The 26115-nt window shown below is 31.9% G+C and overlaps 1 protein-coding gene across 1 annotated transcript; it reads left to right on the plus strand.

Moving 5' to 3' along the window:
• The first annotated feature begins 18765 nt into the window (after positions 1–18765).
• Positions 18766–25185, plus strand: LOC124828449 (cucumisin-like). Its single transcript, XM_088093337.1, has 11 exons — positions 18766–18862; positions 20041–20177; positions 20541–20629; positions 21377–21468; positions 21549–21783; positions 22102–22621; positions 22702–22796; positions 23569–23790; positions 23880–23991; positions 24076–24289; positions 24518–25185. Exons 2-11 carry the CDS (start codon positions 20091–20093, stop codon positions 25039–25041), a joined length of 2190 nt encoding a protein of 729 aa, XP_087949463.1. The 5' UTR covers positions 18766–18862; positions 20041–20090; the 3' UTR covers positions 25042–25185.
• The last annotated feature ends 930 nt before the right edge of the window (positions 25186–26115 follow it).

The raw sequence follows: 26115 nt of genomic DNA on the forward strand, positions 1-26115 counted from the left end.
ACAAGAGTGATCCCTCCACCACTCCTCCTTGCATCTCTCCAAATCTTTTTTAAATTTTAATATTATCCTTTTTTACTTTTATCAATTTTACTTTTTATATTTTAGAATCCCAATGTCAATCATCTCTTACTTTCACTTTCCTTTTCATTCTCACCATCAAGTCCCCATCCTTCAATGTCATTTTCTCTCTTTCTCTTAATTTTCACGTCATTTTCTCTCTTTCTCTTAATTTTCACTTCCGTTAACACAAAATTTGATAGAAGAAGGAAATTCTGCATGATATAAATTTAAAACATTTATAACTTCTTATGAGTTTTGAAGTATCATGATTCCCAAATATAATCTACTAAAAATTTATTTCCCACTTTCTTGTCTTTAACTAACCAAACTTGAAAATCTATGCTTAAACTTGAAACTCTAAACCGCTAGGAGATAACCCTTGTCGTTGCAAACCAAACTGTTTAAGCTGTAGGAACTGAACTTTTCTTCGATGATCATTGGGTGTTCGGTGAATCTCGTGGAATTTGAAAGGAAATGAAAAATATTGTGTTAATGAAAATGAAAATTAAGGTAAAGAAAGAGAAAGTGATAGTGGAAAAGGGACTTGCTGCTGAAAGTGAAAGGGAAGGTGAGAGGAAATTGGGATTAGGGTTTTAAAAATCAAAAGTAAATTTAGTAAAAGTAAAAAGTAAAAAAGACAATTTTAAAATTATTGGAAAGGTGTAGAAAAAATATGAAGTGATGAGGGAAGCATTACTCATAAAATAAATATGTACGAATAATAGTGAAGAAAACATTAATTGTGTGAAGAAAAATTATAATTGTAGAGCGTTATTTTTTTTCTAAATTATTTTCACTGTTTTGTCTCTTCTTACTATCAAAATTAAATTTGGTATATATATATATATATATATATATATATATATATATATATATATATATATATATATATATATATATATATATATATATATATATATATTAAAAAGATGCTTTTAAAATCTTAAATTAAAACAATTATTTTAATTTTAAGTTCTTAAAATTAAAAAAAATAATTTAGAAATGTCACTCAAAATATTTTAATCGTAGTGACTCGTTGAAACAAACATTTTTTTGTTATTTTTCTATGTAAATATATAAGCTTAAAATCCGGAATTATAAAAGTAAAAAATTAATTTTTTATTTTAAAAATATATATCATTATCAATAATTAAAAAAAAATTATTAATTATAGTATGTGTTTTATAAACACAAGTTGAAAAACATCTTAAAATTTTATGAATCATAATAAAGTTCACAAAAATTGAATTAACATATCTATAACTTTACAACATCAATTTTATAAAATTATAAATATTTTTTATATTATAATATTTTAACATTTCTAATATTTGATTTTATAGTGCAATAAAATATATAAATAGATGGAGTTTTTATAATTGATATAAAATGTCACACTCACTGTAAATATAATTGGCATAGACAACTTCCCAACATACTTATAAAACTACCACTGTTTTTCTTTTACAAAATAATTTTTAAATAAGTATTGTAAAATGCATTTTTTATTTTACCAATGATGAGTAAAAATAAAAATGTTCAACAAGACAATTTTTTTTTCAAACTGAATTGTTCTTGTTATTTCTTAAAAAGTAAAAATCTAAAACATTCTGTCTATTTTATATTAAATATAGTTAATTAATGGTCCCTTCCTTCTATTTCCAAACTTAATTATTATCATATATATCTTTGCTAAGAAAGTTTGTTTGTATTTTAAATGTTAAGATCCCACGGAATATTATTGTGTTATAAAGTTCTCATATTATTTAATTTTTTCTATTACTGTTATTATAAAATATAGTTTGACAGCAACTTAAAATTAATGAATTTTTTTAATAGGGAAAGGATGTATGAAAATGCAGAAAATAAAACACAATTTTATTATTAATTCTTTCACTATATTTAAAATAAATAAAATGACACTTTTGTGTAATCAAAACAGACAGTTTCTACTAAAATAAATAAAACCATTGGGTACTTAATCATTGTTATACATATAGATGTGATGACAAACATGTTATGTCGAAAAATACATGTTGGTTTTGTTTTTCTTATTGGTTGTATTCCTTTCATATGATATGAAGTAGATCTGTGCCTTACAAGAATACGACACGAGTCACGGGTGACTATTGCATTTGATGACAAACATGAATGATGATTTGAACCAAAATAAAAATAAACACATGAAAAATATTTGAGCAACAATCAATACATTAATAATTTGTGTAGAAAAAAATATTATATTATGATCCTGTAGAAAAAAAAATTGTATAAATATGTAGTGATTTATTTTGATGACATTTTAGTATATAGTAAGAGTATATATCACTATTTTTAGGATCAATTATTTGTTTAGTAGTAAACCTAAATTCTGTATCTATATATATACGTAATTGTATATGTAATTATTCTTAAAACACCATTCAGATAATATCTCATTTATTAATCTTTTATTTTAATTTTAGTGGTGCTCGGTCTTACACCAAGCGCTAGTACTTTTTATACTTGATCTACCTTGATGAAATAGCGTTCGTCCAACTTCAGAAGAACTTTCCTTTGCCTTGTTCGGTCATTTACTGACATGAGATTTCTGTATGTGAACTATTCTAAGTATATTTCTTTGACGTCCTAATGTGTCTACCTTTATTGTCTCGGATCTAGAGTTCCCGTATCTATGTATTCTTTAAGTTTTGGTTGAAGTTCACGAGAGTTAGTTCATTTAACTAATTCATGTTGCAAAAGACGTTTGTCATATATTGTATAGTTGTACCTTATTCATTTCTAAAATTAACAGTAAACCCCTTTCGGTAGTATTCTGTTCTAGGACGAGGGAGTTCCTTGTCTCGTCCCTGTCGTTCGTCCTTGTTCTGAAGAGGGCTGAACGTTCGGTATTTGATGTTCTTGGAAATGATGATAAAAATGACATTAAAGTGAAGGATTATAAATGATGAAGAGTATATGGGATAAATTAAAGGTTGTGAATTTTGAACGAGCGTTCCGGGGAGGAACGACTCTTGGATGAATATTGGAATTGGTAAAGTATGAATGTGGAAATGCTTAGCTGGCGGTTCATCCTGATGTTCCGTGAGTACTCGTCCTCACGTAGAGGAGGGTAGTTCATGTGTGGGAACGACAGGAGGTCCTAGTCCTTAGGGGTACTTTGGACGGAACGGACTAACCTCGGGTGGCAGCTGATGAGAGAATTCCAGTTACTACATCACCCAGGTGCACGAACGTTGTAGCTACACAGAATTCATACAGTCCGGACAGTCAGTCTAGTAGTAGGCCTTGATTGAATTGTATATTGGAGTGTATTTGATGTGTTTGAATGTGAGAAATGTATGTTATTACTTGAATTAAATTACATAAGCTTACCCTATGTTTTTTTTCCTTGTGTTGTCTCGTTTGTACGTCCGTCCTTGTCTTTGCAATGATCATCCGTGTGGATGTGAGCAGAAGGAGACGCGATTCTGGAAGAAGCACTAGAAGAAGGAAATTTGGAGGAAGAGAACCTCGTCAACGTGGAAGTTAAGGCCGAACCGTAGTACGTTCGGTTAGTAGTATAGTTTAGTTAGTATAAGGTGTCGTTCGGTCACCTTTTCTTTTGTTAGTAATGACCGTTCGGTAACCCCTTTTTGTAAATCGTTCGGTCTAGTCTTGTTTATCTTGTTCAATTAAGTTTATAGCTTTACGTAAGACCGATTGGTCGTGTAAGACCCATGAAAAAGAAAATATTTATAGTAGTAAATTTTAGTATTTTATTAGTAATAATAATTTTAATGGATAGAAAAAAAAAATGTAAATTTTGGATATAAAATTTTAGTAATTTTAGAAGGAGAGGTTCAAATTTTTGGTAACTTATTTAGTAAAATTTTTTAAATTGAATAGTAAAAAGTAAATAGTAAATAGTAAAAAGTGAATAGTAAAAATAAATTTTCAACATTAGGATTCCTTAGCATGGAAGAAATTAGGATTTCTTAATATGGAAGAAACTAGGATCAGAATTGGTGAGTAAATGATTAAAATATTATTTTTTAAATAATATTAAAATAATAAATAATATTAAAATATTAATGAATAGTAAATTTTTTTTTACTATAAATAGCCATGGGAGGGAAGGGTATTCTACACCAAGAGAAGAGAAATCAAGTGAGAGAAAGTTAGAGAGAAATTTTTAGTTGCAAGAAGGGTAGAGGTTCTGAAAGGTTTCGGAGAAATAAATTCAGAGCAAGAGACGTCTGGAATAGAGGTAGGGGAGCTAACCTTTCTATGTTTTTATATTATGATTTAATAGTTCTATGCTTTTATATTATGATTTAGTATTGTTTTATTACTATTCATATATTGAAATTCTGCTGTGTGAATACTGTTAATGCTTACTGTATGTTAATCTATATTGAAATTCAGTGTTAATATTATATGCTGTTGTTTTGAATCTGTAAATAAGAAATTTGTTAAAAACTAGTTGAGGAACACTTTGGCAAAGGAAAGACTTGGTACTTAAGTTGTGTAAGACCCATGAAAAATATTTAAATTTAATAAATAGTTTTTTTAAAGTTAATAAAAGTATGGTAAAAAAAAAAAAATAAATTAAAATTTATGATAGGTAACAATAATAATAATTTCAAAGGAAGGAGTTTAAAAATTTGAGAATTTATTTTAAAAGTTAAAAAAAAAAATGAATGAATAGTAAATAGTAAATAGTAAATAGTGAATAGTGAATAGTGAATAGTGAATAGTGAATAGTGAATAGTGAATAGTGAATAGTGAATAGTTAAAAAAAAAATATATTAAAATAAATTGTGGAAGAGGACACTCCACGTAGAATCAATTATTTAGAGATAAGAATGGTGAATAAAAAAATAATTTTTGAATAGTAAAAATGAATAGTAAAAGTGAATAGTAAAAAATGAATAGTAAAAATGAATAGTAAAATTTTTTGGCTATAAATAGCTAAGGGGGGAGGCTGAAGATTTGCACCAAAATTCTAGAGAAATTGTGAGAGAAGAGAGTTGGAGGAAATTCTAGTTGAAGAGGGGAAATTCTGGAAGTTTCCGGAGAACGGTTCGAGAAGAGGAAACTAAGTCTAGAATAGAGGTAAGGGGAGTTACATTTTGTTTGGTATTATTTTGAGTCTTGTATATGTTGCTTTTGGTTGATCTTAAATCTTGAGTGTGAAGTATTTTGTTTCTGTATGATTTTGAATTTTTGATGAGAACATGCTTTTGTGTTTAAATCCAAGTGTGATAGTTGTAAAATGTGATGTTGATTATGTTATGCATATGTACGCTATTAATTGCCTATGGATGGATTAGAAGTTGTCTAACCGGCTCTGCCAGATTCAACTTCTTGTTTCCCCATACTTTATATTGTTTTCCTTTTTCGTTTTTATTTTTGGAAGGATTAGAAGTTGTCTAACCGGCTCTGCCAGATTCAACTTCTTATTTCCCCAAACCTGTTATTATTCTTATTATTTAATTACGTTGTATTCTTGGAAGGATGAGAAGTTGTCTAACCGGCTCTGCCAGATTCAACTTCTTGTTTCCCCATACTTTATATTGTTTTCCTTATTCGTTTTTATTTTTGGAAGGATTAGAAGTTGTCTAACCGGCTCTGCCAGATTCAACTTCTTATTTCCCCAAACCTGTCATTATTCTTATTATTTAATTACGTTGTATTCTTGGAAGGATGAGAAGTTGTCTAACCGGCTCTGCCAGATTCAACTTCTTGTTTCCCCAAGAGTTTTTATTAAGTTTATTTTAATGATTGTCAAACATTTGATTCTTCTCCGTTGACTATTTATAGTAAGATTTTATTATTGTTAATTTGTTTGTAATATATTTATCTTGTATGATTTCTGTGTTGAATGTATTTTATGATGTTGATATGAAATTATGAATCTGAACATGATATGAGTTTTATGAGGAAATTTTGTAATAGTATGACATGAGTTGAGGAAAATGAGCATGATATGAGTCTCATGGAGAGATTCTATATTGGTATGGTATTAGTGTATATGTTGATGTTGAGGGTCCTGTTGTTGGTGGTTATCCTAAAACTCTAATAATCTTCCAGTATCAATTAGAGAAGGATGTGTTATGTGGTGAGAGTAGTAGGAGGTCCTAGTCTATGTTTATAGACATTAATGGATTAACCTTGTGGGTGATATGATATATTATATTTGGCCAAAATTTTTGTTGTTGAAATCACCACAAGTGCATGACCACCCGAGACTTCCATCAACATTATATCCGGATAATAGAGTCTAGAATGATAATTGCATTTTACATGAATTTATGGTGAATGTATTACGTATAGCAATAGTGTAATGTTTTTCTTTGAATGTTGCATGGTAGCTCACCCTTACTTGTTTGTTTGTGCCGGAAAAATCTTATTTTTGCGATGATCGTATAATGTTTTTGTTATACGGGAGCAGATGAGGGAACGACGTCTGAACCAATTCAAGTGAAGGAGGAAGAAGCAGAAAAATGAAGAATATTTTAAGAAAAAAAAAATAAAACATAAATAAAATTAAGAGTGTTTTATTTATGTGTGAAATTATAATGTATTTCTAGTGTGAACTATGTTACTCCTAAATGGAGGATTGTAATATTGTACGATGTTTTCTTTATTAATGAAATAAATTTGGGTGTGAGATGTTTTATATTTTGGGGTGTTACATTTAGTGGTATCAGAGCGGTTCGTCCTTAAGACGACCTAAGAGTTGTGGATTAATCCTACAAACTCATATTATAACTCATAATAACAATAATTCTCTGTGTGAACAGAGAGAAATGGCTCGTAGACAACCCAACCGTGAAACCCCTGAGGTACCCAGCCTTGCAAGGGCTTTAGAATCTATCGCATCCGCTCTTCAACAACAAGGAGCTGCTTTAATGCAACAACACACAACGGCCCTACAACAGTTAGAAACGGCCAGACTAAATTCTGAAGCAAGCCAAAGACAACATGTAGAAACCTTAAGACAACTAGCCGAGAATGGAACCCATGTGGAAACTCAACCTCAGAGAGTTCAAGAATGGACCTTAGAAAATTTTCTGCAACATCGTCCAGCTATTTTTAATGGGAAAACAAGTCCGGATGAGGCTGATCTCTGGATAAGGAACATGGAAAAGATTTTTGAAGCGAAAAGGTGTCCACCCGAAACTAGGTTGGCATATTCTGAGTATCAGCTATCTGGGGAAGCAGTACACTGGTGGAACAACACAAAGCTAGTATTAGAGGAAAGCGGTGAGATTATCACTTGGGAAATTTTTAAGAGTAAATTTTATGCTGAGTACTTTCCGGACAGTGTGAGACATTTGAAAGAGGTGGAGTTCTTGCAGCTGGTGCAAGGCAACAAATCTGTAGCTGAATATGCAGACAGGTTCAAACACTTGGTTCGTTTCTACACCCAACCGTCAAATGAAGAATGGAGGTGCAGGAAATTCAAAAATGGATTGAGAGCAAACATTCAACTAGCTGTGAATCCTTTAGTTATTAAGGAGTTTGCTGCTTTAGTGGAACATGCCAAAGCTGTGGAAAGGTTAATAAGTGAGATTGAAGTTCAGAAGCCACCAAGGGTAGGAGGACCATCTGGGTCACGAGTTGGACAAAACATAAGGATCCGTCCTTATGAAAGACCGCAACCTCAAAGGAATCCTCATCAACAACAACCCCAACATAAAATAATCCAATGTTACGTTTGCGGAGGACCTCATCTGAAGAACGTTTGTCCACAAGTTAATTCACACATCAAATGTTTCCTTTGCGGAGCAGAAGGACATTTTGCTAGAAATTGTCCCTCTAAAAGAGAAGCAACTCAACCTCAACAACCGATTCAACAGAGAAGGACTGACAATAGGCCCCAAGCAACTGGAAGGGTCTATGCTTTGACTGGAGCAGAAGCTGCAAAATCAGGTAATCTCATCATTGGATGTTGTATGATAGCTAGTAGAGAGTTGAATGTGCTATTTGATTCTGGAGCGACACATTCCTTTTTGTCTGAAACTCTTATTCAAGAGTTGAACCTACCCGTGAGAGAGTTACAATATGATCTCATGGTATCTGCACCAGCCTCTAAACTGATAAAAACATCGAGGATGTGTCCTCAATGTCCAATAGTTATAGAAGGACGTAGGTTCAAAGTACATCTTATATCTTTACCCTTACAAGGTTTAGATGTAATCTTAGGAATGGATTGGTTATCTGCCAATCGTATCCTTATTGATTGTAGCAAAAAGGAGTTGATTTTCCCTAATCCTGAAGAAGCGGAGTTGTTGTCAGTGCAACAAGTGTTAAAGGAAGTCAAAGAAGGATCTTCGTGTTTCGTTATCTTGACTCATGTGGAAGTCGAGAAAAATGAACAAAATCTTGATATTCCTATAGTTAATGAGTTTAGTGATGTGTTCCCAGAAGAAGTACCAGGATTGCCTCCTCAACGAGAAATAGAATTCTCCATTGATTTAATACCCGGAGCTGGACCAGTATCAGTAGCCCCATATCGAATGGCTCCGGCGGAGTTAATTGAATTGAAGAAGCAAATTGAAGAACTGATGGGGAAGCAATTTATTCGACCAAGTGTGTCACCTTGGGGAGCACCTGTACTGTTGGTAAAGAAGAAGGATGGAAGCTCTAGATTGTGTATCGGCTACAGACAGTTGAACAAGCTAACCATCAAGAACAAATATCCTCTACCTAGGATTGATGATCTGCTGGACCAGTTGCATGGAGCTCAGGTGTTTTCAAAGATAGATCTCAGGTCTGGATATCATCAAATTTTGGTGAAGCCAGAAGATGTACAGAAGACCGCTTTTAGATCCAGATACGGACACTACGAGTATGTAGTTATGCCATTCGGTGTAACTAATGCTCCAGCTCTATTCATGGATTTCATGAACATAATCTTTCAACCATTCCTAGATAAGTTTGTCGTAGTCTTTATAGATGACATACTTATCTATTCTAAGACTCAAGCAGAACATGTTGAACACTTAAGGACCATCCTTGGGATCTTGAGGGAGAAGAAATTGTATGCAAAGATGTCAAAATGCGAGTTTTGGATGCAAGAAGTGAAATTCTTAGGACATGTTATATCATCTCAAGGCATAGCGGTGGATCCAACAAAAGTTGAAGCAGTGTTGCAATGGGAAAGACCGAAGACTATAACAGAAATAAGGAGTTTTGTGGGATTAGCTGGCTACTATAGAAGGTTTATAGAGAATTTCTCTAGAATAGTAGCGCCTTTAACACAACTAACTCGTAAAGATCAACCTTTTGTCTGGACGGATAAGTGTGAGAAGAGTTTTTTGGAGCTGAAGCAGAAGTTGACTAGTGCACCGGTTTTGGTAATCCCTGAACCAAGTAAAAAGTTTGAAGTTTATTGTGATGCTTCTCATCAGGGATTAGGTTGTGTGTTCATGCAAGAAAGAAAAGTTGTGGCATACGCTTCAAGACAATTAAAGACTCATGAGAAGAACTACCCTACTCATGATTTGGAATTGGCAGCGGTGGTATTTTCCTTGAAGATTTGGCGGCACTATCTCTATGGAGCTCAATTTCAAGTATTCAGCGATCACAAAAGCTTGAAGTACTTATTCGACCAAAAGGAGCTGAATATGAGGCAGAGACGGTGGATGGAATTCTTGAAGGATTATGATTTCGAACTCCTATATCATCCAGGAAAAGCAAACGTGGTAGCCGATGCTTTGAGTAGAAAGACAATTCATGTTTCTCATTTGATGATCAAAGAACAAGAGTTGGTGGAGAAGTTCAGAGATCTGAAGTTACAGATGGAGTTTGGAGAAGATTTCATTAGATGTAGTAGTCTGACTATATCTAGTGATTTTCTTATTTTAATTAAGGAGAAGCAATTGTCGGATCCTGGCTTGAAAAAGATAACAAAAATGATCGGTACAGAAAAGGCTAAAGAATTTAGGCTGGGATCTGATGATGTATTAAGATTCAGAAGTAGAATATGTGTACCAGACAATGCAGATATAAAAAGACTAATCTTTGAAGAAGGGCACAAAAGTCGTTTTAGCATACATCCCGGTATGACTAAAATGTATCAAGATCTCAAGGAGTCCTTTTGGTGGCCAGGAATGAAGAAGGAAGTAGCACAATTTGTAGCGGCTTGTTTAATTTGCCAGAAGGCAAAAGTGGAACATCAGAGACCTGGAGGATTGCTACAACAATTAGACATACCAGAATGGAAATGGGATAGCATTGCTATGGATTTCGTCACCCATTTACCACGGACAATAAGAGGTAATGATTCTATCTGGGTTATCATTGACCGATTGACAAAAACTGCTCACTTTTTAGCAATAAATCTGAGAATGTCGATGGCTAAGTTGGCACAACTGTACATAAAAGAGATAGTAAGATTGCACGGCGTCCCTTCAAGCATTGTGTCAGATCGAGACCCAAGATTCACTTCTAGATTCTGGCAAACTCTACAGGAAGCTATGGGCAGCAAGTTACGAATGAGTTCTGCGTATCATCCCCAAACCGATGGACAATCTGAAAGAACCATCCAATCGTTAGAAGACCTACTCAGAACGTGTGTATTGGATCATCTGGGTAGCTGGGATGAAGTACTTCCTCTAGTGGAATTCACCTACAACAATAGCTTTCATGCTAGTATTGGAATGGCACCTTACGAGGCTCTGTATGGAAGACGATGTCGAACTCCTTTATGCTGGTACCAGGACGGTGAAAAGGCTCTGATAGGACCTGAATTACTACAACACACCACAGACAAAGTAAAGTTGATACGAGAAAGAATGAAGGCTTCGCAGAGCAGACAAAAGTCCTATGCTGATCAAAGAAGGAGACCATTGGAGTTTGCAGTCGGAGATCATGTCTTTTTGCGGGTGACTTCAACTACAGGAGTAGGAAGGGCTCTTCGTTCGAAGAAGCTTTCTCCTAAGTTCATTGGTCCATATCAAATTTTGAGAAGAATTGGGCCAGTCGCTTACGAGATGGCGTTACCTCCTCAGTTAGCCAAACTCCACTCAATATTTCACGTTTCTCAACTAAGAAAATATGTTCATGATCCTTCTCACATTTTAGAAGTGGAAGATATTCAAATCAGAGAGGATCTATCTGTAGAAGTGCAACCTGTTTGTATAGAAGACACTAAAACCAAAGAGCTTAGAGGGAAAACTATCAACTTAGTGAGAGTAGTTTGGGATAGAAAAACAGGTGACTCTACCTGGGAATTAGAAGATGATGTAAAACATTCTTATCCCCATCTTTTTTTGTGAAGTGTCGAATTTTCGAGGTCGAAAATTTTTGTTGTTGGGGAGAATGTAAGACCCATGAAAAATATTTAAATTTAATAAATAGTTTTTTTAAAGTTAATAAAAGTATGGTAAAAAAAAAAAATAAATTAAAATTTATGATAGGTAACAATAATAATAATTTCAAAGGAAGGAGTTTAAAAATTTGAGAATTTATTTTAAAAGTTAAAAAAAAAATGAATGAATAGTAAATAGTAAATAGTGAATAGTGAATAGTGAATAGTGAATAGTGAATAGTGAATAGTGAATAGTGAATAGTGAATAGTGAATAGTGAATAGTGAATAGTGAATAGTTAAAAAAAAAATATATTAAAATAAATTGTGGAAGAGGACACTCCACGTAGAATCAATTATTTAGAGATAAGAATGGTGAATAAAAAAATAATTTTTGAATAGTAAAAATGAATAGTAAAAGTGAATAGTAAAAAATGAATAGTAAAAATGAATAGTAAAATTTTTTGGCTATAAATAGCTAAGGGGGGAGGCTGAAGATTTGCACCAAAATTCTAGAGAAATTGTGAGAGAAGAGAGTTGGAGGAAATTCTAGTTGAAGAGGGGAAATTCTGGAAGTTTCCGGAGAACGGTTCGAGAAGAGGAAACTAAGTCTAGAATAGAGGTAAGGGGAGTTACATTTTGTTTGGTATTATTTTGAGTCTTGTATATGTTGCTTTTGGTTGATCTTAAATCTTGAGTGTGAAGTATTTTGTTTCTGTATGATTTTGAATTTTTGATGAGAACATGCTTTTGTGTTTAAATCCAAGTGTGATAGTTGTAAAATGTGATGTTGATTATGTTATGCATATGTACGCTATTAATTGCCTATGGATGGATTAGAAGTTGTCTAACCGGCTCTGCCAGATTCAACTTCTTGTTTCCCCATACTTTATATTGTTTTCCTTTTTCGTTTTTATTTTTGGAAGGATTAGAAGTTGTCTAACCGGCTCTGCCAGATTCAACTTCTTATTTCCCCAAACCTGTTATTATTCTTATTATTTAATTACGTTGTATTCTTGGAAGGATGAGAAGTTGTCTAACCGGCTCTGCCAGATTCAACTTCTTGTTTCCCCATACTTTATATTGTTTTCCTTATTCGTTTTTATTTTTGGAAGGATTAGAAGTTGTCTAACCGGCTCTGCCAGATTCAACTTCTTATTTCCCCAAACCTGTCATTATTCTTATTATTTAATTACGTTGTATTCTTGGAAGGATGAGAAGTTGTCTAACCGGCTCTGCCAGATTCAACTTCTTGTTTCCCCAAGAGTTTTTATTAAGTTTATTTTAATGATTGTCAAACATTTGATTCTTCTCCGTTGACTATTTATAGTAAGATTTTATTATTGTTAATTTGTTTGTAATATATTTATCTTGTATGATTTCTGTGTTGAATGTATTTTATGATGTTGATATGAAATTATGAATCTGAACATGATATGAGTTTTATGAGGAAATTTTGTAATAGTATGACATGAGTTGAGGAAAATGAGCATGATATGAGTCTCATGGAGAGATTCTATATTGGTATGGTATTAGTGTATATGTTGATGTTGAGGGTCCTGTTGTTGGTGGTTATCCTAAAACTCTAATAATCTTCCAGTATCAATTAGAGAAGGATGTGTTATGTGGTGAGAGTAGTAGGAGGTCCTAGTCTATGTTTATAGACATTAATGGATTAACCTTGTGGGTGATATGATATATTATATTTGGCCAAAATTTTTGTTGTTGAAATCACCACAAGTGCATGACCACCCGAGACTTCCATCAACATTATATCCGGATAATAGAGTCTAGAATGATAATTGCATTTTACATGAATTTATGGTGAATGTATTACGTATAGCAATAGTGTAATGTTTTTCTTTGAATGTTGCATGGTAGCTCACCCTTACTTGTTTGTTTGTGCCGGAAAAATCTTATTTTTGCGATGATCGTATAATGTTTTTGTTATACGGGAGCAGATGAGGGAACGACGTCTGAACCAATTCAAGTGAAGGAGGAAGCAGCAGAAAAATGAAGAATATTTTAAGAAAAAAAAAATAAAACATAAATAAAATTAAGAGTGTTTTATTTATGTGTGAAATTATAATGTATTTCTAGTGTGAACTATGTTACTCCTAAATGGAGGATTGTAATATTGTACGATGTTTTCTTTATTAATGAAATAAATTTGGGTGTGAGATGTTTTATATTTTGGGGTGTTACAAGTTGTCCATTGTGACGCACCTCTCTTTCCTGGAAGTCTACTCGACAAGTTTTTAACTTAAATCCTATTGAACAGATTGAGTACTGTTAAATTATTATGCAATATATTGAGTTTGTGTGATTTATGCGATGATTGTATTTTATTATATTGCATTTGAATTTATGCATCTGAACATGTTATGAGTATTATGGGGAGATTTTGTAGGGGTATAATGTGAGTTGAGGAAAATGAGTATGGCATGAGTCTCGTGGAGAGATTCAGTAATATTATGGTATTTGTGTATATGTTGATGTTGAGGGTCCCGTAGTTGGAGGTTATCCTGATACTCTAATAATCATCTAGTCTCAAGTAGAGAGGGATGAATTATGTGGTGAGAGGAGCAGGAGGTCCTGGTCTATGTGCCGGTTTTGGACATAGTGAGGGGATTAACCTTGTGAATGGTATGAAGTATTTTGAAAGTGTATTTGTAAAAAGAAGTAGAAGTCATTACAAGTGCATAACCTCCCGTGACCGCTCATCAACGTATCATCCGGATGAGTGTTTATTGGGTATTGTGGTGTCTATTGGGTATTGTGAGACGAGTGTCTAATAGGAATTGTGGTATGAGGGTGTCGAACATAATTATTATATGATGTTTATATCAAGGTAATTATACATGTTTTATAAATGATTTGTTGCATGTTAGCTCACCCTACTTGTTTGTGTTTGTTTTGTTTGGGTATGTGCGATGATCGTATAATTCGTTATACGGGAGCAGATGAAGGAATGTCGTCTGATCCAGTGCCAATGAAGAGAGAGACAGAAGAATAAGTTAGAAGAATTCGAATTATATTTATGAGTTTATAGTTGAAATTTGAGTTTAAAACATGTGTAGACATATATTAACTATGAATTTATAAGTGTGAGATTACGGGATATTACCGTAAATGTAATGTTACAATATATAAATTATGAATTATCCAGTGTGAGATATTGGGATGTTACAGGTCGTGATCGTGCGTTGTTTAGTATAAGACTGAACTGATATATTAATTAATGTGATTATTCTATTGTATGGTTTATTACTGTATTTTTGGGATGTTACATTTACGTATATATACATGATTAAAGGACAAATCCATCGTTAGCCAAAGTAACCGATCGAGGCATCGGCACGGAAGGTGGTGCCACCCCAAGAAGGCTCCCCACCATCTCCACCTGAACTTGCATCTGGGTCAAGTCGCCGGCAGTCGCCACCGCCGTCTTCAGATCCTTCACCAACCACTCGCCGTGATGAAACTCCACGAACACCTTCCAAGACTTCAGCTCCTAGAACCGGTAAGGCTGTTGCGTCGCGTCAGAAACGTTCGGCGGCAGCCGCTCGCCGCCGACAACCCCACGAACACCTTCTGTAATTTCCCCAATTTTGCAGATTTTACCAATTTTGCAGACACGAGCTACCTGACCCAAAATAGGCAACTCAGAATTCCAATCTCTTGAATTTTCTATTCCAGTTGAGTAAATCATCTTTCCCCTTCACTTCACTCTACTTTACTTCCATCTTCCACTGTTTGCAAACTCTCTCTCAAACACTGCCTTTCCTTTTCTCGCTCCCTCTTTCTCTTTCAATATACTTTTTCCGATTCTCTATTTTTCCCTCCTTCGACTCTGCTTCAGCAACCTCACACCCTCTCTGTCTTCACCATATTCACCTATTTATTGTGGATGCCCCAAGTGGCTTTTCTCAAAGAGGGGACTCAAATTCCAAGCTTTCAAACTCAAATTCCCTCATTGATTTGAAACTGGGTCGATTTGCTGACCATGGAGATGCCATTGATGCGAGATTTTCCAAAATTGTCTTCTTCTGAGTCATCAACGCCTCCCAAGAGAGTGAGAGTTTCGGGGATTCACACATCGTGACATGTGATAATTAAAAGCCACCTCAGCATGTCACCTCCCTAAAAAATTAACACCGTTTACTAAGATTAACGGCAAGGACATTATTGATTCAATTTTATCAAAACAGGGAATCAATTGATCACTCCCAAAATTAGAGGACCCAATTGAAACTAACCCGCACACTTCCGAACCTATTAAACCAATATTAAACCAATATATAAATAGATGGAATTTTTATAATTGATATAAAATGTCACACTCACTGTAAATAGAATTGGCATAGACAACTTCCCAACATACTTATAAAACTACCACTGTTTTTCTCTTACAAAATAATTTTTAAATAAGTATTGTAAAATGCATTTTTTATTTTACCAATGATGAGTAAAAATAAAAATGTTCAACAAGACAATTTTTTTTTTCAAACTGAATTGTTCTTGTTATTTCTTAAAAAGTAAAAATCTAAAACGTTCTGTCTATTTTATATTAAATATAGTTAATTAATTAATGGTCCCTTCCGTCTATTTCCAAACTTAATTATTATCATATATATCTTTGCTAAGAAAGTTTGTTTGTATTTTAAATGTTAAGATCCCACGGAATATTATTGTGTTATAAAGTTGTCATATTATTTAATTTTTTCTATTACTGTTATTATAAAATATAGTTTGACAGCAACTTAAAATTAATGAATTTTTTAATAGGGAAAGGATGTATGAAAATGCAGAAAATAAAACACAAATTTCTTATTAATTCTTTCACTATATTTAAAATAAATAAAATGACACTTTTGTGTAATCAAAACAGACAGTTTCTACTAAAATAAATAAAACCATTGGGTACTTAATCATTGTTATACATATAGATGTGATGACAAACATGTTATGTCGAAAAATACATGTTGGTTTTGTTTTTCTTATTGGTTGTATTCCTTTGATAATGGATATGAAGTAGATCTGTGCCTTACAAGAATACGACACGAGTCACGGGTGACTATTGCACTTGATGACAAACATGAATGATGATTTGAACCAAAATAAAAATAAACACATGAAAAATATTTGAGCAACAATCAATACATTAATAATTTGTGTAGAAAAAAATATTATATTATGTTCCTGTAGAAAAAAAAATTGTATAAATATGTAGTGATTTATTTTGATGACATTTTAGTATATAGTAAGAGTATATATCATTATTTTTAGGATCAATTATTTGTTTAGATAACTTTTTGTACATATAGAATCATTTTATTAGGTTTTGTGGTCAATAAATAAAGGGTTTATGTTGATCCTGAGAAAATAAAAGTAATCCAAAATGGTCATCCAAATTGATCAGTTTCAAAGAATGTTGAAGTTATGAGCTTTAATAGTTTAGCAAACTTTAATAAAAGATTTGTTCCTAACTTTGCTAGTCTAGTTTCACAACTTAATGAGTTAGTGAAGAAAGATATCACATTTAATTGAGAGAAAAATAACAAAAAATCTTTGATCTCCTCAAAGAGAAACTCACTACGACAGATACCAATTGTAATTTTACTAAACTTTTCCAAAACTTTTGAGTTAGAATGTGATGCCTAAGAGAGTTGGCATATGTGCAGTTTTATTGCAAGAAGGATACCCAATTTCTTATTTTAGTGAAAAACTTCATATTACCTCTCGTAAGTATCCCACTTATGGTAAGGAGTTCTATGCTCTAATAAAAATTGTTCAAACTTGGAAACATTACTTTGTTTCAATGAAATTTGTCATTCATAATGACTATGAGTTACACAAATATTTGAAGGGTCAACACAAATTACAAAATAAGCATGTCAAATGATTAAAGTATTTGGAGCAACTCAAGAAGAAACATCTTTTAGCTATAATGGAGCCTAAATTCTTTGATTTAATAACATAGCTAAATTATATTCTTAAAATTCTAATTTTTCTACTATTTATGAAAAATGTTTGCATAAGTCTCAACAAGGTTTATGTGTAAATGATGGATATCTTTTTAAAGAAGAAAAAATTTCTATTCCACCAATTAAAAGAAATTCTTCTAAAAATTATTTTAGCAAAGAGGGCTTAATATATAAAATATGAAAGAAGTACACTTATATTACAATGATGAAACTCCAATATGGAGTGTAAAAGTCATTTCTTTTTTCTTTAAAGATCTATGAAATTAATTTATGTGCTTAGAAATGAAATGTGAAAAAAGTGGAGCATGATGGCATCCAATGTAGTGGCTATAAAAGGTGAGAAAGAGTGTCTCTATATTCACATCATTTCTCACTCAAGACAGATTAACATGTGTGCTATGTCCATTCTCTATTCCTATTTCTAATACCTTATTCATTTATATATTTTTTCTCCCAATAATTTTCTATTGCTTATTTCTTTGGGTTGTATATTTATAAGAATGCTCTTTTTCCATTCTTTCATACATAAGCTTGTATAACAAGGTTCTCTCTCTATTTCCAATTTATATCTCTTACATTATTGTCTTAAAAGAAACATTGAATTTTCGACTTTTGAATTAATCATGCAATACTACCATGTTTTGATTTATAATTATTTTATTTTAGTTCAATTCTTAATTTATAAAAGAAATTCATTTCACCTTCAATCTAAAACTTTAAAATAATAAATTTATAAGTACTTTTTGATATGATACATAAAATTTCAAATGAGACATATATTTCTACAAAAAAAAAATTTATATAAATGACACTCTATGTCTCATGCGCGGTAACACAGAGTGAAGAGTGTGTGGTGTTGGAGACTCCAAGTGTCACATGAGGAGGGACAAACCAGTTTGATTAAGAGAGAGAATAAAGCTAAGAGCAAAAGTTTGTAGTTAGCTGGATTTTTTTTCCTACCAGTCAAAAAAGCCAAAGATGACGGTATATAGATTACGTTAGGTTAGCATAATCTTACGTCATTTTTAGATAAAAATAGAAAATAATGCATTATTTCTTTATTCAACTATTGGAAATTCAATTTCAAATTAAATTATGATTTATAAAAGAATAAAAATCTTATTTCATAAATTAATTTTACAAAACTAAGCTAGATATAATATATATATATATATATATATATATATATATATATATATATATATATATATTAAGTAAAAAGATGTACACTTATAAAAATTATTTTAACAAAGAGGACTTAATATATAAAATATGAAAGAAGTACACTTATATCACAATGATAAAACTCCAATTTCTATTGGAGTGTAAAAGTTTTTTTCTTTTTTCTTTAAAGATCTATGAAATTAATTTTTGTTCTTATAAAATTAAATGTGCAAAAAGTGGAGCATGATGATGGCATCCAATGTAGTGGCTATAAAAGGTGAGAAAGAGTGTTTCTATATTCACATCATTTCTCACTCAAGAAAGATAAACATGTGTGGTCGACTAAGTTGAGTATGTCCCTTCTCTATTCTTATTTCTAATACCTTATTCATTTATAATCTTTTTTTCTTCCAATAATTTTCTATTGCTTCTTTCTTTGGGTTGTATATTTATAAGAATGCTCTTTTTCCATTCTTTCATATATAAGCTTGAATAACAAGGTTCTCTCTCTATTTATAAGAATTAGTGATATTTTGTTATGATATGTAAACATGATCCAGATGTATGTTTCGACTATTTCATAATTAATGTTATTAAATCCTGTTTTTAATATGTCTATTAGATGAAATAGGAACACCACTAAATAATAAACCATCAAAATCAAACTTCATCAAATTGTATTTATTTATTTTTTCAAACCATGCAATTTCTATCATTGGTTTGGCTTGATAAGTGACGTAAAGCAGTAAAATGTGATTATACTTTTTTATATTAATTATTTATTCGGTATTTTAAATTCAATCCTTACTAGTTCTTCAAGTTAAATAATTGTGAAACAGTACATAATAAGATTATTTTAATCTTAAAAATATTCGCATTAAATTGCAGTTTTATAATTTTCATCTGAACAAAATCTCATCATATTGCAGACATTTTTTTATATTAAAATTTTGGATAATTATTTTTTTCTCAAAATGAACCAAATCATATATAATTACTTTCTCTTAATTTCGGCAAACATTAAGATTAACATCATCCCTAATAATTTTGGTGACTAGTTCACTCTTAATACAGTGCAGAAGTTTAGAGAGAGAGAAAGAGACGATTTTCAAAACGTAAATAGTGTTGAGGATTTGGTGTTGGGGGAGGAAGATGAAGATAAGTACAAAAGGAGAAAATAAAGGAAAAAAATAAAGTGGTCATTGTATTAAAAATAATTTTAAATATGTGCATTTTAGAAATAATTTAAAACCGTAGTGACATGTTAACGTCTTTTGATACTTACATATACATAATTAAAGGACAAAGTTTACAATAATTTAAAATGTTAGGAATAATGTATATTTACAATAATTTCCAATTCCAATTAAAGGACAAAGATTAGTATGATGTTCTTCTTATTAATGTATATGTCTATATGTTTTCATCTTAACTTTTTGTAATTGTTACTGTTTTTATTCCCAATTATTTATGTACATGACTGTAGGCTTCTATTTACAATTTCCAATTCCAAATTAATTTACTCACAGGTTGAAAGAGGTTGAAAACACATTCATCTTTTTTGTGAAGATTACTAAAGATGAAGACTTTAGGGTTGTCGCATCTTCTCCAAATTCTTACCTGCACTCTGCTACTCACTCCGTCATTTTCTAAAGATGATCGAAAGGTAAATAACATATATACCATATACTTTTCCATACATATACTTCAGCTATATCTTCTAATTGTGTACAATACTTCAGAAGCTCTATCTTTCCATAAATTACTCTTACGTTCTTATCTTTTCATGTATTTTTTAGAACAATTCTAATGATACATTTTTTTTATAAAAAAATATTGGAAATCTTTCAAGTTAAGAAGAGCTTGGATTATTTTTAAAATAAACAAATTAACCTAAAAATGACTTTATGCAAGGTTGAACATAGTATCGATGTTTAAGCATCCACATGAATTAAACCTAGTAGGACTATTATTTTAAATTTATCTTTATTTCTTTAATTTATCTTGGTCATATTCTAATCTAATACAGATTTACATAGTCTACATGGGTGAATATCCGAAGGGCATGGAACTCACAGAATCACTGCATACTAGTATGGTTCAAAGTGTCATCAGCAGGTCATATATTATTACACAATTCTAGCTCCCAATTTTCATTAGAACATTAATCAAAAATGGCTTCCTATTTTCGTTTCTTATTATATTTCAAATGTTAGCTTTTATATAAATGTTGCTTTGTTTGGAGATAACACTCGATTCATATTTTTTCGTACATATATAATCATTTCAATATATATGAACCTGTGAGCTCGGATATACAATTTTCAAATAATTAATCATAATTACAAAACAAATTATAATTAGTTATAGAAATGTGTCAAACCAGACATATTTTAAATTCGTAGGCTTTGATTGATTCCACTTCAACTTAGAGAGCAGATGTACACTATTAAGGGGCTTAGTTTAACATTATTTAATAATAGTTCTCTGTTTGCCTGCGTAACATTTACAAATCCAAGTAATCTTGTGACTTATTTTTGAAGGCCGTAAACGAAAAACGAATGAAATAGAATGCTCCAAAAGAAGAGCAATTCTAATATTTTAAACCTATTACATATAAAATAAGAGTGTTTTAACTAAAATAACTCTTTTTTTTATCGATAATTATTAATTATTAGTATTTTCTTAGTGAAAAAGTTAAATTCGGAATCTCTTATCTTTTTTTTCTAAATCTTTTAAACTAATCTTATAACTCCCAAATATTTGAGGAGGGAATGGAACCCACAATTTCTATTACTTTCTCTTCTAACTTTACAACTAAGCTAACTCATAATTTAAAATTCGAAATGGCATATATCCATCCAGAAAACTTGCACCAGATACTTTGGTTCACAGCTACAAGAGTTTCAATGGATTTGTGGCGAGACTAACCAAAGAAGAATCAGAAAGAATGAAAGGTAATTTTATTATGATTAAGTCTATATATGTAACTAATTATGATGTATACATTTTTGTGAAAATTTGGAATGTTTGGCAGGAAGGGATGATGTGGTTTCTGTTATTCCAAATAGAGTCCACAGTGTCCAAACATCAAGGTCCTGGGACTTTCTTGGCTTCCCTGAAAATGTCCAAAGAACAAAGGTAGAAAGTAACACAATCGTTGGAGTACTCGACAGTGGAATTTGGCCTAATTCCTCAAGCTTCACCGACGAAGGCTTTGGTCCTCCACCACAGAAATGGAAAGGAACATGTCATAACTTCACTTGCAATAAGTAAGTGATGTTTGTTATAACATGGGAAAATGACACTTGAACAACCATTTTTGACAACATTTAGACACGCGCACACGTGTCAAAATCTGAGTGGTCCAGTTGGAAAAATTAAATGAAAATGGACCACTCAGATTTTGACACGTGTGCGCATGTCTAAATGTTGTCAAAAATGGTTGTTGAAGTATCATTTTCCTATAACATGCTACAACACATATACCTAAATTAAAGTAATAAAATTTTCAACATAATAATTATTAAAAGATAAAACTGACCATTGATTTACTTATCATGAATGCTTGCCTAATGATTTGTTTATAGCAAAATCATTGGAGCAAAATATTTTCGTCTTGATGGTGTGTTCGCCCAAGAGGACATCATATCTCCAACTGATAACATTGGTCACGGGTCTCACTGTGCATCAACAGCTGCTGGAAACCCTGTTAGGAATGCAAGTTTGTTTGGGCTTGGCTTAGGAACAGCAAGAGGAGGAGTTCCGTCAGCACGTATTGCTGTGTATAAAGTTTGTTGGACAAATGGTTGTAGAACTGCTGACATTCTTGCAGGATTTGATGCAGCCATTATGGATGGTGTTGACATTATATCTCTTTCAGTGGGACATAAACACGTCAAACACCTGAAATATTTTGAAGATGAATTTGCAATAGGAGCCTTCCATGCAATAAAGAGAGGCATATTAACTTCCCAAGCTGCAGGCAATTCGGGTTCAAAACCTTACACAATGTCAAATCTTGCACCGTGGATAATTTCCGTGGCTGCTTCCACCATAGACAGAAATTTTTTAACCAATCTCCAACTGGGCAATGGCCGAATCTTCCATGTAATTATCCCTTTAATTATTTTACTTATTTTTTAAAATATTAAAAACGTGACATAAAAGATTTTCCTCAACATATGCAGGGAATTTCACTGAATACATTTAGTCCACAGAAGAGTTACCCTTTAATTTATGGGGGAGATGCACCGGCTGCAGGATTTAATAGATCCACATCGAGGTACCAACACTTTCCAATATCTCATTTTAATGATCTGATTAAATTTCTTTTCTATTTTCTTTCTTTATTTCTAAAATTTAATATACTTCATTTATTCTAAAGGGTTCAATTTGGTGTCTTAATCTTCTTAAATAAGTTGACAAGTTGACACAGTTGAAGAAGCAATATTGAATTAATGGGTTAACACTTATAACGATTTCAAATTTTATCACAACAATAATATTATAATTTTTCTTTAAAAAATAAAAGAAAAATTACACACAATGACAGTTTAAAACGGTCGCTATAATAAATACTAATTAGTTTTTAGAAAAAAAACGTTTCCATTTTTAAATATAAAAAAAATCATCAGACTTGAATTAAATTTTAGTAAATTAAATTTAATTAATATTAGTTATTCAAGTGATAGTTTCTGAACCTCACTAGATGCAATTAATTTCAAAACATAAATAATTTTCTTAATAAATAAAAATTATTAAATTATTGTGGTGTTTTAATTGCATCTATGTATAGTTCAGATAGTCACAAAGTATGGTTTATCCTATTCTTTATACGATCGATCAACTTTATTATTTAGATGGAGAAGACAATATTTGATTTTTGTTAGAAAATTAAGTGATTAAATTGAGCATATCTGGAGAGGGAAAATAGAGTTTTATAAATAATTAAAGGAATTAAAAAAAGTAATTTAACCTTATTATTTGGGCAGTTTGTTACTAATCTTTCCCTATGTTACTAATCAAAAGTCCATTCTAACATTAGCGTTGCTTAGGTTTTGCCGTGAAAATTCTTTGGATGGAGCTTTGGTGAAAGGGAAAATTGTTTTGTGTCATGGCTATACTCCTTCTCAATATGTGGGATTTGCTTCTGGGGCTGCTGGTCTTATATTCAGTAGTACATTGCCTTTAGTTGGGGCAGGTGTATTTGCATTGCCAGCGATTCGCATCACCGCAAGTGATGGGAATTCCGTATCTTCTTATTTAAAGTCAACAAGGTATAAAACTTTTCATCAATCTACAAAGATCATACATAAGTGCTGTATAACTTTTATCAATTTATATGTCATGTCATCGATTATTGTAGTAATCCAGCAGCTACCATATTCAAGAGTTACGAAGGAAAAGATTCATCAGCCCCTTACATTGCTCCTTTCTCATCGAGAGGTCCAAATATGGTCACTCCAAACATTCTTAAGGTAACATCATGCTACAAAGTAAAATCAACCCAACCGATTAAAGCTTATTTGCTTATATATATAAGTTTTCTGCTGATGTTGTAGCCTGATATAGCAGCTCCAGGAGTTCAAATTCTGGCTGCATGGCCTCCGATTTCTCCTGTTTCTCGCTTTAAAGGAGACAAAAGAGTATCAAATTTCAGTATATTATCTGGAACTTCAATGGCATGCCCTCATGTTACTGCAGCAGCTGCTTACGTCAAATCATTTCATCCCAACTGGTCTCCTGCTGCTATAAAATCCGCGTTGATGACAACTGGTATTTATATAATATAATGCAGTTATCAACCTTTTATAACCCCCTAAAAATGTAGGAAAAATGTATAAACATAAAGAGAAGATATGATAACCTAAAACCTTATGCAGAAACCAGCTTAAAGTACATTTTCTGTTGGAAAAAAACTAGATTAACTTGAATTGTTTGTGGTAAAACTTAATGGCGAAGTATACATGTTAAGGACCAAATTTGTTCGTTCATTATTTGCAGCTACTCCTATGAATCCTGCACTGAATGTAGATGCTGAATTTTCTTACGGTGCGGGGCAACTCAATCCTTTGAAAGCAGTAAATCCTGGACTAGTTTATGATGTTGATGAATATGATTATATTAGTTTTCTGTGTGGACAAGGTTACAATTCATCAGCGCTGCGAATAATTACCGGAGCTGATATAATTTGCACATCAGCAAATACAGAGTCTGTTTTCAACCTTAATCTCCCATCTTTTGCTCTATCAACCCCTCGCTCAAGCCACAACAATGTCACTTTTGTTAGAACTGTTACAAATGTTGGATCAGTTACATCCAAATATAGGGCCACGATAACTGCACATCCATCTTCTTTGAAGGTCGAAGTAGTGCCAAATGTTTTGGCCTTCTCATCGTTGGGTCAGAAGCTGTCTTTTACCCTTAAGATTGAAGGAAGCATTAATGCAGACTTGGTTTCTTTTTCTTTGATTTGGGATGATGGCACTCTTAAGGCAAGGAGCCCCGTTGTTGTTTATGTTCCATAAATTTTCTGCTACTAGCACTTGTCAGTATAACAAAGAAACAACTTCAATGGCAATGATTTTGTTTCTTTGTAAGGCCACAGAAATAATGATAAAGTGCTATGTAAGCCAGGAATAAAATCAAGATAATAATTTCTCTTATCTAAAGTACTTTCTACAACTCCTTCTGAGTAATTTATGTCATTATTATAATGTATATATATGCATTATCATTGCTTTTTGAAAAGAGATAACAGTTGGTCCTTGTTAGCAATATAAATGTATGAGATAATGGCCAATGTAGTAATCATCAAATAACAAGGTTGTGTTTCTTTTTAATAGGTTTTGATGCAGGGTTTGGAATGGGGTCTTGTCTTAGATATTCTATATATGGGAGGTGAGAAAGAAACTGGCATCGATAATTATACCTTCTTTCTACTAAGTTTTCTTGTGTTGAGTTACGTAACAAGTTGAGATATGACAATATCTGAATGCATAAAAAGTCATCTTTGAACTGGTTTGTGATAGAGACAGATTTCATTTTCTTTGTAATTGGTGTTTGGCCTAAGTTAAGTTAGTTATAGATGTGTTGGTAGTTCTTATAAGTTACTCACATACAAGAAAATATGAAAATAGTGTTGCCAAAGACCGACCGAAATGACAAAAAACCTCTACTAAGTTATGATTAACATTGGTTTTGTGTCGGTCAAGAAACGGACTCTAAAAGAGTAGAGGCTATAACGTTGGCGTGGACTTTCCATAACACACAGTCAGTGTCACCTAAGACTAGGTTAAGACTCACAATTAGACTTGTCAATTTATCATGATTTATGCATCAGTCTTAATCCATTCTTAAAATAACTCTGTTTAAGAAATTCTCTCAAAAGTAAAAGTAAAAAAAGTCTCAATCTCCAAAACTTCCTCTCAAATAAATTAAGATTAATTGATTTTTACTACAAGATTTTAATTAAATCTTAGAAACAAAATTATTTATATACACATATAAAATTATATATTTTATTAAATAATTTAATAAATTATAAATTTATTATATTTAAATTAATATTTTATATCATACTTATTTAGATAAAATATATA

This window comes from Vigna umbellata, chromosome 1 (genome assembly GCF_029865625.1).
Source record: "Vigna umbellata cultivar VRB3 chromosome 1, Vumbellata_1.0, whole genome shotgun sequence".
In the NCBI taxonomy this organism is placed as follows: Eukaryota; Viridiplantae; Streptophyta; class Magnoliopsida; order Fabales; family Fabaceae; genus Vigna; species Vigna umbellata.

Bases quoted from the DNA above. Each gene is read 5' to 3' on its own strand.
- LOC124828449 (XM_088093337.1), top strand. From the start codon at position 20,091: ATGAAGACTTTAGGGTTGTCGCATCTTCTCCAAATTCTTACCTGCACT. The intron at 21,469-21,548 runs GTAATTTTATTA...AATGTTTGGCAG, and splicing joins AGAATCAGAAAGAATGAAAG to GAAGGGATGATGTGGTTTCT. The intron at 21,784-22,101 runs GTAAGTGATGTT...ATTTGTTTATAG, and splicing joins CATAACTTCACTTGCAATAA to CAAAATCATTGGAGCAAAAT.